Source organism: Pezoporus flaviventris, unplaced genomic scaffold, assembly GCF_033815535.1.
Source record: "Pezoporus flaviventris isolate CSIRO_AGI_PZ_B2104156 unplaced genomic scaffold, CSIRO_AGI_Pfla_v1 ptg000083l, whole genome shotgun sequence".
NCBI lineage: Eukaryota > Metazoa > Chordata > Aves > Psittaciformes > Psittacidae > Pezoporus > Pezoporus flaviventris.
Window position 1 is genome coordinate 186,355 of NW_026892631.1, and position 19,856 is coordinate 206,210.

General features: G+C 37.1%; 1 protein-coding gene across 4 annotated transcripts in view; it reads right to left on the bottom strand.

Annotated features, from left to right (window-relative positions):
* The window catches only part of USH2A (usherin), a 372,149-nt gene that overhangs the window by 118,248 nt on the left and 234,045 nt on the right, over window positions 1-19,856 (bottom strand). For all 4 annotated transcript variants that reach the window (XR_009747198.1, XM_061475268.1, XM_061475270.1 and 1 more), the window contains exons 39-42: window positions 18,510-18,660; window positions 18,198-18,340; window positions 10,602-11,230; window positions 635-969 (exon numbers count right to left, since the gene is read on the bottom strand). Coding sequence is in view for 3 of the 4 variants with exons in the window: in XM_061475268.1 (XP_061331252.1) it covers window positions 635-969; window positions 10,602-11,230; window positions 18,198-18,340; window positions 18,510-18,660 (1,258 nt within the window). In the remaining variant the exon portion in view is untranslated. The remainder of the gene's footprint in view (window positions 1-634; window positions 970-10,601; window positions 11,231-18,197; window positions 18,341-18,509; window positions 18,661-19,856) is intronic.

Sequence of the window (19,856 nt, forward strand, 5' to 3'; positions counted from 1 at the left end):
CTTTCCATGGTTCCTGTGGTGACATTCAGTCTGCTGTACCCAGAACTCCCTTGCCTTTGCCATTTTCTGCTTTGCCCCCAGACTTGTGGCATTTTAGCTTCCATTTTACCCACACACTCCCTAATTTGTGATTTATTAAACAGTTAAATTTTGAAGATTATTCCATGTTATCACACTTCCAAATGGTCACTTTATGTGGAATAACCTATATAGAGTATTGAATACTGGATGTGGTAAATACTTATGTTCACAGAGATCCCATACTTGTAATTTTGTTGGTGCAATGTTGCCTGAACTTGTCACCAAAAAGTGGCTGATGCTGCAGCCCAAAACAGTTACGACCTTGCAAATGTTACAGCACTGATTTGAAAGAAACAGAGCCTTCCTGTACAGACAGCACACTTAAATAATCCCAACTCTGTAAATTCAAAACAATTCAAAGCTCACACTACTATCTGCCTCTAGACATACCCACTTTCCATGAGTCTATTCATTGACTCCTGAACCCTAACGAGGAACTTCAAGAAATCAAAAATTAACTATCACATCATAAAGTTTGCACACTCAAAATTTTCTGAGTCAGATTTAGGTAAGGGTAAGAAAATCATGATCTCAGTTGCAACTAAGAGCATACCTCAGATGAGGACCATTTGGCCTTAGTGGTGGTTGCCAAGAAATGGCAATGAAGGATTCGCTGACAGGAGTCACAGACAATGGACTGACCCCTTGAGGAATTGTCGAAGGTGTAGCCACATTTGTAGGCAAACTCTCTGTGCAGCCTCCTAGAAAGCCATCACCTCCAGAGCAAGCTATTACAGTGACTGAATAGTTTGTATAGGGTATAAGATTAGTCACCAAATGACTTAACGTTGATGAAATGTTCCCAGGAATGACAATTCGTGGATCTGGCATGCGAATTTCATAGTTAAGGATTTCCCCATTCTGTATTAGAGGAGGTTTCCATGAGACCTGATAGTGGGAAAAAAGGGGGGAAAAAAAAATTAAAATAGCTTATTTCTTACAGCCAGAATGCAGATATATAGACACAACATGATACAAAGGGACATGAGTGGGACTTGAAGATGTGCTTTTCCTTCTTCAGCAAAACAGACTTTGTGTATGACCTTACAGAGATTTTATGTTTGAAGGTACATCAGTTAGAAATCTAGCCTCCTTTAATTTTAGAGAGGGTTGCAGTAACAGTTGTAGCCATTGAAAAACCTGCTATTTAGCTTCACCAGTATTTAGCTTCACTCACAATTCTGAGATGTTCAAATGCAGTAGCAAAAGCACACTAGTTACGATAAGTATAATTGCAATTTTTCTTAGAGGGTATTACCATGTATGAGTGGCAGAGTAAAAAGAAATCATACTTTGTGTTTGCACAATTTTCAGCCATATGTAACTATATTAGCTATGATGAGAAATAAGATTTGTCTGTGCTCCTTATATGATGAAATTCCCTTCTATTTTTCAGTAAAAAATTACACTGGTAGGTATCAGACACAAAACAGGCACAATTTTCCATTTTTAGAACTATAAAACTATGCTCAGAAAACTTTATCATAAAAAAATTGGAACTTGCATACGGAATTCATGTTTATATACACATACACAAACACACATACTGCTGTCCTTACTAAGGTTTGACTTTTATTAGACTGTGGTTATGTGGGTTTTTGTTAAAGTTTGGGTTTTTTTAGTTCTCTTTTACTACATATTTATTCTTACCAGCTCCAGTGAACAATCACATTGAACCACTGTACCATAAAGTACAAGGAGGTTCAGAATTCTGTTTTAAGGTTTTTTGCCACAGTATCATGACAGATGGGACTTGAGACTGACACGAGGATATGTAACTACATTAAGAACCTCAAAATTTCATAAAGGTATAAGAGCATCTATCAATCCTTCTCTAGGATTTCCTAGGAGTCCCAGTGTAGGAAGTATACTAGCTTTGCTTTGCTCATCCCTAGGACTGTTCCCCTTGTAATTGACCAACTCATCTATAACAATTGTCTCTTTTCCTCACAGGCATGGGATAATTAAGGATTGAATCTAACATTTCAAATAACACAGAAATGGAAAAAAGACAGATGAAGGTATGTGCAGAATAAAATTAACAAAGATAATACTCGAGTGTTAAATAGTAATACCAAGATAACTTCAGTTTCAGTTAAGTTGAGCTTTTTTCTTAATTCTCTTCAGCCTCCAAAGTTAAGTATCTTTAAAAAGGTATATGCACAATTACACGTGGCTGTGGAAACAGAGAAGCCTGATTTATAAAATGATTTTTAAAGGACCCTTGGGGATTAGGAAATGTTATATCTGAGGTATAGAAGGACCTCTTAGGTCTTCAGACTTATAAGAAACCTGGCAGCAAAGTACTGGAGAAAGCTGAAGGATTTTGATAACAGAATCTGGAATACTATTAAACAGAGAGTTAGGAACAGGCTGATCTTGAGTAAAGACAGCACAAATAGGAAAGGCTTAGCTCTGGCTAATTATCAAATCCTGTATTCAGGTTTCTGTCACTTCTGACCTCAAATCAAGATCAAACAAATAAGTAAAATACTATTGATAAAGCAAAGCAAAATTTCACAGAAGGTAGGAATCAATTTTGCACCATTCTCACAGATATTGAGCAAAACTCTCATTCTGAAGTAGTTCATGTGATCTAGCCATAAGCTTAGGAAGTAGAGAACAATGGATGATTAGCACAGAGAACACAAAATGGTTCAAGTGCAAGTATGTGCTGGTTTTGGCTGCTGTAGAGTTAATTTTCTTCATAGTAGCTGGTATGGGGCTGTGTTTTGGATTTGTGCTGGAAACAGTGTTGGTAACTCAGGGATGTTTTAATTATTCCTGTACAGTGCTTGATTAAACCATGTCTAAGTAGGAAGCATCGGGGCCAGTAAGCTTTCCAATCCCAGCGCTTCTTGTTGCTACCATACAGCACACACTGGGTGTATTGTACATATATGTCACAGAAAGAGGATGATTTGTGTGCTTTTATTCTCAGGGATGTATCTTTGAAGTTGCTGGAAGAAGTACAGAAGACTTTAAGGTCCAACACACTACAGCAAAATCATCAAATCTGTCATTATCAGTGAAAAGAAATGCCCTCTTGTTGCTTAATGCAAGATGACTTCTAATAAAGAACTGTATGTCAAATGCTTGAGAAAACGCCTAGCACAACACTTTTAGAAGAGAAAATTGTCTAAAAAATGTTCTCCTTGTCCCAGATCTTGTCTTATTTCCTGGAAGATAGGAGGAGTTATTTTTCACTTACATCACAGATTAAGCACCTAACTTCTATGCCTAAACCCACAAAGATACTCAAATAGAACTTGCATAAGATTCATTGTATACTGTTACAGTTCCACATAAAAGAACATAAATAACATGAGCTGAACAGACACTGCTCCAGAACCTCAGCTTCTGAGTTTTATGCAGCAAGTGCAATTTCTGTCTCATGAACAGATATGTAGATCACTTATCTCTTTGCTTAGTATTTTTTAAAACTAAACAAGGGGATGACCAAAGATACTCACAGTCACTGCTGTGCACATGACCTGCTTTGAACTACATATGTCACTTGGGAATGATAGGACATGCAGTATCTGACAGACCTCTCTTGTCAAGAGGTGAGAGACTGCCTGACCCATACAGTGTAAAACAAGATGATGGAGAAAGCCTGGTTGACACACACATGGCACTACTGGGCCTCTTCTCCATTTTAATGTGCCAAGGTTTGAGGTAAGAGCTTGGCAATGCATGAAAGCAGGAAAGCTCACTAGCCAGGCTGTGTTGGAAGCAGTAAGAGTTTGTTCATTGATTTGAAGCTCAGCACTGAGACCATGAAAGAGGATGCCCATGAGGAAGACAGAATAAGGTAGCTACTGGGAGAGATTAACTGATTCAATGTAATGACTCTGGAAGCTTTCATTTAAAGATCAAAGGACCTTATTTTCTCCACCACAAAATTTAAAGAGACAAAAATTAGCCATTTTCCCCCTATTAACAGTTATAACCTTGGAGTTTTCTGTGAAAAATTGGCACATGAGTAACTTTCTACCAGTTCAGGCCTGATTTCACCAGTCTGATTTTAAATCAGTATGTTTGGCTTTATTTTATTGTCATTTCTCCTATCTATTGCTTGTAACACCTACAAACAGAATGCAATAAATACATTACTGTGAGCTTTTCACTGCTGGTCTCAAAGCACACTGTAAGTCTCAAATTGTAAGTATTATTATTTCTGTTTTACAGATGAAAAGACTAAATCCCAGACTAAATCATGTATCAGAAATAAGCAAATCAGAAGACAAAACCTGGTACCCTAATTCTACATTCCAGCCACTGGACTATAGTCCTCTGCCAACCCCTAGCCTCCGCAAAGGTAGTTGGGAGACGAATTGCCTCATGAATTCTTATCTGTCTTCACAGAAATTACAGCAGGATTCAGTCAAGAGACAGTGTCACACCAGAAAAGCAAATCCTGACAGAGGCTGCTGCAATTATTTCTCATACACTTCGCACATGAATTACCTCCAGCCTCAGAAAGCACTACCACACAATGGCATGATCAAGTTTGCAATAATGGATTGCTACTACAAAAACTTCTAGCAGCACTTTGCTTGAGAGGTGCAAAACCAGACAGAGCATTCATTTATGACCCTGAACACCTACAACAAAGCATTCAAGCTATATCAAACCCCCACTGATGCTGATAGTACACCCCACTATGTGAACTGCACCAAATGAGCAAGCTGTGCAAGAAATCACAGTCCTAAAACATGGAAAACCTCTAGTGTGCAAGTTAAAGTTGTTCCTATGGGTGCTGGAGTATTCTAACTCACTCGAGCAGCACTTACGTGGCAAATAAACCAAGGTCTCACTGACCTTAGCAGTATTACAGGGCAGTCTTCACACAAGGATTGATCGCTCCTAAACCATTTCCCCAGTGCACCAGGTGTACCTGCATAAAACTGGAAGTGTGGTGAATAAAATCTAAACTCCTTTTTTCTCCCCAGCATGAAGCTTGTGTGAGTTTACTCCGCTTGCCTTTAGCGTACCATGCCTAGGTATGTTGTTTGTATTCTCAAAATCATGTTCTTGGGCAACTGCAGTCTGAAGCACTTTGAGAATGAAACAGTAACAGCGAAGTTAACCTGGAAGGAAGGAGGGGTCTTCACACACAGTGGTCTGCAGAGGTAACCACTGAAGGATAGCCTCTCTGTTAGTCACTGACTTCAGTGACCATGGAGTTACTACCATTGCATCCTATGTTCTGTAATCAGAAGCAACCTCACAAGACAGCAAACTTTAACAGGTATGACAAGAAACAACCCCAGAAGATGTGTCGAGAACTGTAATTCCAAATGAATAAAGAAAACACCTTCCTTTTCCTGGATGATATTCAAATTGTAACTAGAGGGTGTATGGCTTTAAATAAGTTAGTGGTATCCATTCCATACAGCTGAAATCTTTCTCCCATGTATTTTAGTCCCAGCCTATTTACAGAACAACAGGCATTTAGCAGTTCACTATCCAGCTTCAGGGCTAATGAAGAACAGAATAAAACTATAAAATAGAGCCTTATTTATCTGTGGTCACTCACTTACACATGCAATTTAGTAGTCAAATTTGAGAAACGCTACAAGAAAATTTTATTGTTCTATACCAGTAAATGATAAATCTTCTGCAATGAAAGAGTGCAGACTGAAACTCTTGAAGGTCTGATGACATTGTTCAGTCTGTAAGGTGCAATACTAGCTTTCCCTGCTGCAGGCTCTTCTATACAAAGAAATGAATGCAGCTGAACTGTAAATCAATTATCATCTCTGAGGGCAATAAAAACACAAATAACAATGGAATTAAAAAGTCTACAATCCTCCCTCAGTCAGAGAAATCATGAGGAAATACTTATGGAAAAGAAATAACCCATGGAAAAATCAATGACATGATTTAAATCAATATGAAAAAAAAAATTAATCAGAAGAATGATGATTTGGTGCTTCAGGATCACTACAGCCCTTCATTTCTAGACAGCAACATATATAACATATATTAAGAGAGAAGTCAATTAAATCATCATGATTTTTTATCTAATTAAATTGCAGTAAATTTCTATAACTAACGTTACCATCAAGGATTAGCATGGCACGAGAACTATGTGTCAATGAGGTACTTAGTTCATCCAACCAAGATGAAATCAGTCTCTTCTAACCTATCTGAGCACCAAAAATTTCCTTTCCCCTTGACAGAAACACCAGGATTACCTACAGCTCATGCAACTTACATCTGGAGATGAAGGTTACACAAAGAATGACAGGAAATGGCTAGAGCTTCTTGTCAGTGGTCCAGTTGGTGGCACTGGTCAGCAAGGGAGAACAATAGCAGCAAATATGTGGCAGCAAGTCCTCAGTTAAGCCAATAATCAAGACTACAGCTGTCATCCCCAGGCCAAAGCCCTCAAGTGAAAACCACAGCAGCAAAAGGGAAGTCTTCCTATTGAAAGTTAAAAGGCCAAAGTTGGAGAATTTGCACAGTACAGTGAATTTGGTTCAGCACTCCCAGCCACATAATGCTTTTCCTACATAAAGAACTCCTTTAAGTAATTATTTACTGTATAAACCAGCCTCTCTCTCAAGCCACTCAACCTAGCTACATTCCTGTATGTCATATCAGTGTGAAGTGTGGGATTGAAGCAGCAGAGCAATTGCAACCCTCACAAGAAAATGAAACAATTTCTTTTCTACTTCTGTACATTAGGTTATAGCAAATCTTGTGTAACAGGAATAATGTTCATGGCATTGGCATATACTAAATAAAAGGCTTTTGCAGCTGCTGAATTTCTCCACTTCACTTTGGCACTTAATCAGCCACAAAAGCAGTTTATTGCACCGTATACTCCGTTACCATGAACGTTATCAATTCAGCAAATATTAAAAAAATATTATGCAGGTGTCAGAGGAATGGATACTTTAAAAATTATTGACAGCTTTACACTTCCTGTCATACAAAAGAAAGCAAGCTAAATGTTATGGAGAGATATCGGTCCATCTTGATTAAGATTAAATGTTAAGCACATGCACATCAGAAGTGGCTTTGCCAAGAGTGACCTGCTGTGCTGATATTTTCCTGCTTGCAGAGTATAAGCCCTGGTCTATGAAAATAAGCTGTATATCCAAGTGAGTACTATCCTGGAGCACTTTGAATTCTTCACATTCTCAAATCATTTATATTGATTCTATGACTAAGTAAAGGAATGGAAATACGTTTATCTTTTTTTGTAAATTCCCTCCGTTTTCAGTAGAAGTAAATATTTGTGCTCATGGTTTAGGGATTGGTTGCAATGACAGCTGAAAGCCTCTATTGATTTGCAACCGTGGCTTGGTAAAGGAGCCCTTCACTAATCTTTCCCACAGTGCCTTTCCAATACTTTCCACTCTAACCTGGAAGGACAGCTCTCTCTAGGGCAAGAGGCAATTAAAATCTCCTTCCCAAAGAGATGGCTTGGTTTCCATTCTCTGTTTAAGAGTTACAACCATAGACACTGAATAAGAGCAATGTACAGCACAAGAAGATTGCACAAATTGATCTGAACCCTTTGTAGGTGATCTGCTCAGGAGGGAAATTCTGCTTTTCTGGGGCTCTCATCAGGGTTTAAAGACACCAACACAAAGCAATTCCAAAACAGATTCATCCTATTTCCAGACAAGTAACCTTTCAACCACTAAGTGGCAATCCTTGCACAATACTTTACATTTTAGTCATTGTACCTTTGCAACTAGCATACATCTGGGGTGCAGGGACACAAGGGGTTTTCAGAGCAGCTATTCAGATCTACAGCCTACTTTGAAAGAGCAGAGAAAAAAAAAACAAATAATTTGAAAATAGGTGCTACCTATTCTCCTAGTACATTCACTGTGGCCACAAAACAGCCTCAGCACCACAGCACAGTCCCTGGGTTGTCTCAGAGTCTTACCGCTCTGATGTGAACTTGCCATAAGATTGACAAGAAAAGAAGAATACTACCACTAGTGAGCTCATCCCACTGACAGACATAAGACCAATAAGGAAGATGAAAACACAGCAAACAAACAGAAGAGGAGAAAATGGCTGGCTGGGTGCAGCAAGCCTTATCTGTAATATCTTCAGTGATGAAGTGCAATGAGCTCTTCTCTGCACCTATAACTTTACCTTAATTTTTGGAAGAGATAATTAATAATAATAATACTATTAATAATAATAGTAATTATAAAAGAGGAAAAAAAATCTCTTGCTGTCCTGGACAATCAAGAGAAATTTTAAGATTTTTAAGAAGTGTTAGGATCTTATAAATCAGAAGGAAAGTAATGTCTCTGCCATGGAATACCCTCTGCACAGGAACCGTACCAAGTATTCCCAAGTCTCTCCCAGTTATGATGACTCTTATATTAAACAACTCTAAGTAAAAAAAGCTAGATAAAGTAGAAGAATTTATATCCATATCAGCAAAGGATACCAATACTCTGTACACTGACAGAGAGAATTTTGCTGAGGACAGGTACTCAGAAGAGAGCATATTTGGAAAGGAATATATGTAAGTCACTTTTCTCAATTAGATGCTGCCACCTTCGATTACATTGAACATTTTAACCTAAATATTTAAAATAAAGAAAAATGAATAGCAAAACTGAGTCATGGAAATAAAAACATCCAGACTTCAGCATCTTTGACAAATTAATCTTAACACACCAAACAAATATGTCTCTCCATGTGGAAAAAACCCAAGTATGAGACTACAAGAGCAGCAGTGACACAAAATATGACCACCGCTCATACAGAAGGTCATACACAGTAGACATTAAAGGGCTTTAAAGAACTTTGAATGCTAATGATAAACTGGGGAAGAAGGAGGAAAAAGGAGCATTTGAACTCTTTGGCAGGAAAGGAAAACATTTAAAAAGAATTGTTGTATTGTAATTAAATTATTGCAGAGTGAAGACTGCACAGCCTGATTTCAGGTTTCAAAAGAAATAAATCATCAAACTCACTTTCAGTATTGGTAGATTTACTTAATGTTGGAGCTGAGCAAAAGACAATAAAATTGAAACTAAGCACACACTTCTGATTTCAAGACAAGACATGCGGTAAAGAATGATACGACCTCTGAAAACTCACAGGCTTTTAAAATCAGAACTAGGTGTTGGCTGCACTCAGAGAAAAAAAAAATGGGTAAGATATAAAATTGTTATGCCCTTATCACATTAACTGAAGCATTAAAGGTTGCAGTGACTTCTTTGTGCTCGGAGTTGAAGCCAGTGTGTAAAAGCTCACGCAATAAAATGTGGACATGTGTGCCACTGAGCTAGGGCTACTGTTTACTCAGCATTGCTGCTTCTGGTAAATCCATGAAAAATGCTTTACTATAAATTGTAGTGGATATTAGGATATATCTACAGAGGGCAGAGTCCTGGAAGTGGATCACCCAAATCTTCAATAAGCAGTCTGGTAAATCATCACAATTACTAGTGGTCGATCATTATTAATTCTTACAGCAACCATTGTCTTCATACTGAACTCATTTGATATTAATATGGTGATAACATGCAACTCCTTAGATATTAAAAGGAGTTTATAATTATAATATTAATATTATACATAATTATAATAATTTATCATTTTAAAAGCTTAAGGTTTATTTTTGTCTAATGGTGAGTAGGGTTTATTCATAGCTTAAAATTCCATGTGAACAAAGCAAAACAATAAGCATTGTTTTACTGCTTAAATTCATACCCTCAAACTATTTAGACTGCATTGGTAACACAACTCTGTTCATTTTTTGAAAATACAATGCTTACCAAAAAAAAACCAACCAACAGATGAACTTCAATCTTATGCAAATGTCCTTTGTTTCGTGCTCTGGTGAGCAAGCTACTGTACCAATACTTTTGGCAGTAGTACAAGACTGAGTTCATGGAAGCATGTGTGTATTTACACAAAAGAGGCTTCTAAGCTACAAAAATCCCTCTTGTTTGGTTACATTAATTTCCCTTGAATGAAGTTTGTATGCAAGCCAAAACAATGGTAGTTATCCTGTCCTCTAGAGCTCATTCCCAACAGAACTATGTGAATAATTGAAAACTTCCTAGGTAGTCCTGTAAGACTCTTCTTTCATAAACCAGGAGAACCACAATGCTATTTTTTTTCTTCATTAGCTATTTTCAGTAAAGCTGATAATTATCGACAAGATTCAATTACATTAAGAAACCTTTTTTTACTTCTTAGCATTTTAATGAAGTCTTCACATCCTGGAGAAGATAGTAAGTCATTTTCTGATCTGATTAGGGAGTTAAAAGCAAGCATTCAAGTTAAATATTGAAAACATGTCAGGTGCGTAAGGAAGAAAATGAACTGAAGTATAGTGCCAGCGACTGGTGTAAAGGGAAAAAATGAATCTAATGCTTTTGAGCCAAAAGACAAGCACTAATTTTTCAGCTACTCCTGCAGCAAAGAAATCTGTTGGCTCAGCCAGTAGACCTCTCTCTTAAATACACAAATGCTACAAGGAAAACATGTTACAGCCATAAGCCAATGAGAATTATTCCCACCTTAACTGAATCTGGTCCCAACACTTCTGCATCAGGTGGCTGAACACCAGCAGGTCTGGATGGTTTAGTGGTAACTTCCGACCAGGCACTGCTGTTTGTGCCTCCGTGAAGGGTGCTCATCAGCACTCTGTATTCAAATTTTTGCCAAGGGCTCAGAGCAGTACTCTGGTCAATGTAGCTCATGGACTGACTGAGAGGGAGAGTCACCACAGTTGATATTTGTTCTGTTCCTTTCACCCTCCTTTCTACTGTAACGTTTTCCACCAAACCATTTGGGTAAACAGGTGGTTGCCAAGATATGACCACAGAAGATGGGGTATCTGAATACAGCTCTGGAGCAGGAATATCCTCAGGTGCAGTTGGAAGAGTCTGTATTTCTGGGGTCTTGGGTGAAAGAGAGCATCCTTTAGAAGTGCATCCTTCTACCTGAAACACATACACAGCGTGAGGATGCAAGCCTTCTACAGTGCAATTGGATCTAGTTCCTAGCACTGTAGCATGCAGTTTGCCATTTTGGTAAATATTATAATGAGTGATAATGCCATTTGGCTTTAAAGGATGCTGCCAGGTGATGCTCGCTGTCCTTGCTGTAACATTCAATAGAAGTGGTGGATCCAAAGGTCCAGGTTCTATAATAGAAAAAAAAAAAAAAAAGAGAGAAAAGGAAAATTATTTAAACTCTGTGATTTGTAAAAGTCAGCAGTAGCAAGCAGTAGTTATCGAAAGGTGCTAAAATCTACTAAACAGACTATTTCTTCAGAAATTGTAGGCCCAGCTATTCAAGGGATGAATATGGCTTTCTTCTCAAAGTCAAGCTGCTCTTTAAGCATACCTTCCCCTCACTCAACCTTCCTCCCTCCTCCTCCACATCTTCTTTCCTCCTGTGTCTCAAAAGTGTCCTATTGATGCTGTTAGCTTGTGGAGAAAGTGTTCGGCAAAGTATCAACGTAGATCTGCAGTTCTAGCCTTTGCTGAGATTTTTCTAGAGCACTAGCTACTAACTGCAACTAGCAGCACAAGCATAATAAAGCTGCATATGTTACAGCTCAGTAAGCCCCTGCTGCATTTCTCATTATATATTCAATATTTTACTTCATTCTGGTTATAATTCTAATCCATTTTTTGCAATTTATCTACTCCCTGTTAATATTCTAGGTGATTTTTTACTTAAACTGTGACAGAAGCTGCCGATTTAGCTCTTTCACCTACTGATAAATAAACAATGCACAGATCTGACCTTTAGGTTAACAGGTTTTATGCTTGCTCCACTCAGCACTCTAACTGATTCAATTATCATAAAGGTTCAGGAGCTTCCATGAATACTGAAAAAGACCGACCATATGCCTGCATAGGAGTTGTGGAACAGCAAATACTCTGCAGCTCTCCAGAGGAATTCCTTAATTGTAAATAATTTCAACACACGACACAATCAAGTCACCTTGAATGCAAAACCCTCAGCCTGTGGAGGCAAAGTGTTATTTAAGCTTTACTGGGCTGCGTTAAATTCTGCAATTTGAAGGGCTGTTAAGTTTTTCAATTGAAATTTCATTTAAAATGCAGGTGCTTTTTATTATATTGAGGCTTTACTGCTCTCTAGGTACAAGCAGGAACATGGTGCAATAACACAAATCTGGCTCAATCACTGATCAGTAACAGCTGTAATTCCAGAACATTTAGCATTCTTAGAAAACACATCCTGAAATCTATAAATTGCTACAGCAGATCAAGAAATTACTATATTCCCTCCTACTCTGCCAATAGCAATTTTGACATTTATGAGATTTTTCTGTGAACATTACATTTTATTGAAATCTTTAAAAGATATATACTTGGATTTAGTAATACTTTAAAATAGCTTTAGGTTTGGGGATTTTTTTTTTTTTTTTGGGGGGGGGACTAAGTTTCAAAAGCTAAGGGTTGAAAATTTAAAATTCATTAGTGATTGTGAGTTTTCTAAGACACAGGACACGACACAGCATATGCTGAATTCCACACTGGTCAACAACATCACTGTTTAATTCCTAGTGAAGCAGTAGGCTGTCCAAACCACAAGGAACATTATCACTCTTATCTCTATAGGAAGAATAATTTACTTCACTGGAAGTTAAATAATTCCTGATAATTTTTAAGTGAAAAGAGAAAGAGAGAGGAAAACAAGAAAACCTATAAAACAAATAAATCCAGCACCATGAGAGGCTCCTTTAGAATAACAGCTGAAGCAGTCAGAAGTCCTGGTTCTCCTCATACATACAGAGAGAGGTAAATCAGGACTGTTTCACTGATACCAGTGGAAACAGTGATGTAAAATTGGGATAGCAATAAAATTTACATTTTAGCTTTTAAATCTGAAAAAGTAACAGTGTTTTTTCTTTCATTATATGATGCATCACAAAGCAACTCCATAAAACCCATCCATATCACATATCCTGTTCTACTCACATAGCAATAATAAGGATGGAGCTCCATATCTAATGCTTGTGCACTCTAGGATTAATTTAGATCTCAGCATTTACAAGTATAAAGGATGATCTGTTGTAAAGAGCAATTCAATTCTATTTGCATGTACTCTTGGGCAAAATCAATTAGGTCATAAGCTGGAATAAAATTTAGTCCATTATTTAGACTTCACTGAAAGATGGAGAGGTGTAAACCTGAATCATATGTATATTCTGCAAACTGAAAATTTTGCTGGGGTGAAGGGGGAAGAGGAAAATTTGCTATGGAATTGAAGACTGAAAATAAACTGCTTCAAATTCTAGTTTAATGCAGGTGGGAAATGGAAAGATTTACCACTGAGCCACAAACTTGCATTTTATCTAATTATACCTCATAAATAAGGTATAATACTATGAGCTTCTGCAGGGGGAGAAAAACAAATCAAACCAAAACAAACCCCACAATAATTAAGCAGTTTGTTGTGAAGGGAAGGACAAGCCTTTTTATTCCTACTGAATAAGTTGCTGGCATTACAGGTGAAACATTCATGGCAATTAGTTGAACCTCTGCTTCACCTCCACACACACACTCAGAGTATAGAAGTATTCTTTAAGGACAATCTGTAATGTATGGGAGGAGCTGTCAAACTTAAACTTTCAGTCCCCCTAGTCCTTCCCCCTCCCCTCAGAAAAGCATATTTTGGTAGCTAGCACAGCTACCTACGCATTCCCTGCTGCCCTTTTAAAAGAGAGATTTTTAAGACTCTGAGTTCAAACAAGACGATTGAGAGAAGCTTAATTGGCCCCACTGGATGGGAAAGCATTAAATCCTGGTCCCCAGCACTCATTCGGTGTTGCTTTTTTTTTCAATGGCAAGCAGAGTCATCTAATTCTATACAGAAGTCAACTAGCACGATACTGCTTGGTTGAAAGGGTCACCACAATTATGTAAAACATGAGTATTAACTGTAATTGGGATAGTTTGCTAATATAATAAAAAGCTGTGAACATGAGAAAAGTTATGCTCGCAGCAGTAGCTATCACTTTCTAAAGTAAGAATTCATGGATGAAATGACATGAAAAAGATGGTTATAAAATCTTAATGGAATGATAAAAGGCAAAAGTCAGCCTCTCAGCTGAATTCTTAAAATCCCTATATATCACAATCAGCTTCTTAACTGTAAAATCAATGTGGAGTATAACATGTTGTCAATGTGATTGTCACTGAAGGGAAGACTGCAAAGTATGACAGCTCCACAGTACAGTCTGACAATGATGAAAATAAAATCATAAAGCTTTTTACATGGATGTAATTTATAGAAATAACTACTGAACATGGGAATGTGGGCATCTTTTTCCTTAAGATTCTTAGTTCATATTTCAAACCATTTCATTACATTATTAATACTAGAAGGTAGTTTCATTTTGGCAAATGAAATTATCTTTTATAGCAGGCTATTTTGCTCACCTGTTTCAAAAGTTCAGACTCAACTTAAAATGAAGGCACAAAATTATCCTTAATCTTTTTTAATTCCCTGACTAGAACTACATATTTGTTTATTTATTGTACAGACTGGGGGTGCAAGAAGCTGTACACTCATGGATGCATTTAGGAGAATCTATATTTTATATACTGAGACATGTACGTGGACTACTGCCCTTTAAAGCTAATGAGAAATACCTCACTTGCTGGGAAACTCTCATTAAGCAGAATAGAAATTCTGTGCCTTGTATTCTTGATTCCTTCACTCTTTTCAGGAACACGGACAATGAAACTGTGCATGTTATCAAAATGTTGCATTTTCATATGCTAACAACTGTAAACAGAAGACAATCCTAAATTGTGCAGCTCTGGGCATAGGGGACCACACGAATCTTTTATCACATCAGATCACAGAACTCAGAAGTCATTAAACTGTTCATGCAATGACATGCAGTCCATATGAACCCCTTCACATACTGAGAGACATATTTAGAGATAGGTGGGACTCTATAAATCTGTTTCTATTTGTTTGGCATTAACTAGTCTGATACTATACTGACCAAGATCACTGGAACAAACACCTTTGATTAACGCATAGTTAGCAGGTTTTAAAATATACATAGGATATGTACTTACTGTTATCTGGCAAGGACAGATTAGGCTTTAAAAAATGCATGGAATCACTTACTAGTGCCATACTATGCAGATCAAAATACTTGAAAATTATTTACAGCATTTTCTCATGCATTAGAAAATATCTCAGACCTACTAATCTGCATATTAAGACATTTTATTGGCAGATGCAACAGATTTTTATAACATTTTTCTATATGTTGATTTTTCTTTAATAATTCCTAATATCCTCCTAGTTTACTAAATAATTATCATAATTAAAATGTAATATGCAGATATACTGGAAAATCATGAGGTTATATTAGTAGATCTCTATTGACTTTAACAGTGGATGTGTTGATTTAAATCCATTGCTCTCAGGTGTATGTGCACATACACACATATTTTATTCCTACAGATATATAATAAATGCTTTGCTGAAACAAAAAGGACATATTTACTGGACAAAATTCAGTAAGAACATGTGTACATACATATTCTTCAAAAAGGAAGAGATATGGGAAATTTCTACTGTCAAATTGTATATTAAAAAGTCAAAGTCTATTGGTTAGAAGGGCCAGGAATTAAGTGTACTTCTGCAACAAGCTGTCAGTATAGGCAGTTTTATAGGAAACATACTGAAACCTTGACAGAAATACTGCTTATACCTAATCACAATCATTCAGTGTTAAGCAATTGAGTTGAATATCCTTTCACAGATGGCAACCCTCCACAATGACACCAAAACCAGAGTCCTTTATCATCCCTGAAAGTTGGATGGGTGTTTTTTAAATTCCAAAGCCTGCTGGATACTGAGGACACATCAGCATGTATTCTTTAGCAGTACCAATGCAAATTGAAGTGGCCATTTTAAGGAAAATAATTTTCCCCTTGGAGTAGTTCATACAGTTTATGAACTACTCTAAACTGTAGTTCAGTTTATAGCTGAACTACAGAAGTTTGTTTTAAGCTAAGCATCACAGTTGAAGAGGTGAGTTGTTTGTTCATCTCAAAATATCTTAATTGTGTAAACACTGGCAGAGGCATTGTATTTTTCTTTTCTTGTTTTTGAGTTTCCTTTGGCAACATCTGCCTTCCATAATAACTTAAGGCATTACTGCAGTTAGGTTTTGCAGAGGGTAGCAAAGTCCACAAAGACCACCCAAGTTCTATGTAGCAGGTAACTTTTACATACATGTGGACTACATATATGTAGACATATGTAGACTACATAGGAATGAGCAATCTGTGTAGGCTTCCTGCGCTAACACCCAAAAAGGGAATTTTAACATTATACACCTACTATTTTGCATAACAAATAGTTTTTTGATATACTAACAAATTATGCCTTTTAAATGCACTCCTGAGCTCCTCCTGTCTGAGAAGAAACAACACTATCATAGAATCATAGAATAGTTAGGGTTGGCAAGGACCTTAAGATCATCTAGTTCCAACACCCTGCCATGGGCAGGGATGCCTCACCCTAGACCACATTGCCCAAACCCAAAGCTCTGTCCAACCTGGCCTTGGACTATCTGACCAGAGCTAAATAATCATTGCAATTTCAATTAAATAGTCATAGGAGACTGGTTGTATTTAGACCATGAATGCAGAGAAGTTTAATAATATTGTATCCACTATTGGTAACTAGCAAGTACAATAAAGGAATTGAGTATCAATGAAGGATTTTCACAGGCAGATAACCTGTTTCACAGGTGGATAACCTATACTCTGGTATGTAAAGACCAAGTTCAGAGCTACTTATAGGTAACATATTCATAGAAGCCTTTATACCTTTGGTGCATAAATGGATTTATCAGATAAATTTCTGTTGTGAATTATTTGCTTAGCTTCAAAGGAAAATGTTTTACAATTATGGGAACAAACGTTTTATTATGGGTGTTTTCTCAAGATAAAGAGCTACCCATTTAGAGAAGGGACTAAAATGAAGTTGAGTTACCAGCACTGAATATTTGCTACAACAACAACATATGAGCATCAGGTTAAATTTGTGATCTGAAATGCAAATCTCATATTGGGGTAAAATAGAGTAAGACCACAAAGCACTTGGGTGTGAAGGCAGAGAAAGCAACACAGTAGTAAAATTATCTTGATTCCTGCCTCTCCTCCCCCTTCCCACCCCCTCCCCCTTTCCTGCTCAGAATGACTCACTTAACAAGATAAACAAGTTAAAAAAGATGTAACAGGTAAAATCACTTTAGAAAATACTTAATTCTTCTAAAATTTGGTACAATGTGGTCATCCATTACTGATTTAAAGAAAGGCAAATAATATATTTTTAAACAACTTCTTTTTTCAAAAAGTATGCTATTAGATATCATCATGTATTTTGTATAATGTACAACAACCTCAAGTTTTGTCATGTATTTCTGCTTATGTATTGTATCTGCTGTAAAATCCTAGCCTGCCAAATAAGTGGCTATACCTGTATGCTGATACCTGCTTGGTAAATCAAGGGACTGTTGAACAAATTATGTGGAGTGAATCAGCAGAACGTAGAACTATTAATGAAGGAAGTGATGGGACTGGCAATGACAAAATCAATTGCAGACCAGTAGATCACCACTTGAATTAACAAAGATCACTGGGAATGCAAAGTTCTGTTCAGCTGTGGTATAGCTTAGGTATTCTCAGCACAGAGATAAGACAACTGTCATATGCTATTAAATTCAACTTATTTTCTGTGATGTGACTGAAATCAGAATCAAGTCCCTGAATATGCAGGAGTACCACTTACAAAGCTGTACTTACTGGTGTATCTTAAACTAACTATATATGAACTCATATGAATGGAAGGATATTACATGAAGAAACAAGGTAGTACTTCACAAACACATATTTAAATATTCATGTTTTATGAAAATCTAAGACAACAGATACTTGATCCCGTAAGAGTTATTATTGCAAGTTAATATTCACGAAGGAAACACATTACTGCTCTTTAACTGTGAAAACTAGATAACCAAAAGAAATTTTGTGCAATGACATCTGAACTGCTATTTATATTTTCTGCTAAAGTGAGTTAAATAAGATGGGACTGCTTACTGTCCTCTGCTGTAGTCAGTGACGTCCAGTTGCTATAAGCATTGCCATAACCATTGGAGGCAACCACTCTCATCTCATACTCAGTGTATGGCTGAAGGTCTGTGACCCAGTGCTGTAAGGAAGCAGTAGGGCTGGAAAGCAAACTGCAAAGAAAAGCAGCAGTTACATCATTAAACATCTCAGCACCTAAAGGAAGACTAAAACATTATATGTCTCATAACAAAACCGGCCACCCTAAAGGTGAGCCATATTCAAGATAACAGGACTTTTCTTGCTCAGCAGTTGATGGTGGCCTTGCCATGGTCTGCGTACTCTAAAATGTCACCAGCAGAATGTCTCCTCTGCATCTGGAGTTGGTATCTGGGCGCGCCTGGGGCGTTGTTGCGAACTGGTGTAGACCAGACAACCTGAAGACTGGTCGGAGTGGCAGATGAAAGCCTTGGAGGCATCATGCCATCTGGAGCTGTTGAAAAACATAGACGAATTAGAGCAGAGAAAACCATGGAGAGCATATGCTGGGTGGAAACAAAATGCTCCATATACTGGAAAAACTGTTCCTCGGGATCAACAGCAATGTTAACATGGTCCATTTAGTTTAACATTTTCACTACTGAACAATGCTATTTCTTCATTTTCTCCTTTCCAGTACAGTTACATGAATATCATTTTGCTAACAGCAAACCTCCAAACAATAAAGTAATACAGAAGCAAAATATTCTTTACCACCTGTTCAGATATTATCTACTTCTTGTGCACAGCTCTACCACCATGAGAAGCTAAAGAAATACTAACAGAAATATTACCCAGCAAAAGTAAAACTGATCAGACTCTCATCATTCAGATACCTTTTCACCCTTATAAATTAGAAAGAATTTTAAAAGAAAACAGCAGAAAATTTAAGGGAAAAAAAGGTATTTAGGTAGAAACTAAGATTCGCTTAAGTCTCAGTCTCTAGCCCACTGTTTTGTTAAGGAAATTAATTTTTATGAAGAACAGGAACTGCAGATCAAAATATGCCAGTAATGATGCCACCAATGACCTTTAACTGCTGCAAATTTCACTGCATGAAGTGAAAAGAGTTATGCTAATTTGCACCCATAAGTTTACGGCTTTGTTTTTTCTTTATGAAGGAAACAATCCGTTGAAGAAACTTTCAGTATATAAACACACCTGGAACTTTTATATATAATCCGTGTCTGTAGTTCTTTTCCAGAGTTAAAACACTAGAAAATTACTGCCTTTGTCATTTAAACTCTTGTATAATAATTTTGCTTTTCACAGTCCAGTAGATACCATTTCTTTCTTTCTTTGGTCTTTCCAAAAGAAATTGATTTGTTGCTGTTGTTTATCCCCTTCTCTCTATTGGAAAAAACAGTCTCACAGATCTGTAACTTAAGGTGCAGTTGTAAGCCTCAAGGCATTAAGCTGTAAGATGATTGAACAGTATTTTACAGTGAGTTTGATGATTTTCATTTGCCACCAGTATAAGCTATGGTTACTAAGAAGAAACAGACTTTGTGACACACTGAATTATTCTCTTCCTGAAACAGATGTAAGGATGGCATTGGCTCAAAAAAAGTCATCAGCCATATACAACTGTTTATTTACACTGAAATATATGTACAGAGATATGTGAGCAAGCTTCTGACACTTTGATTA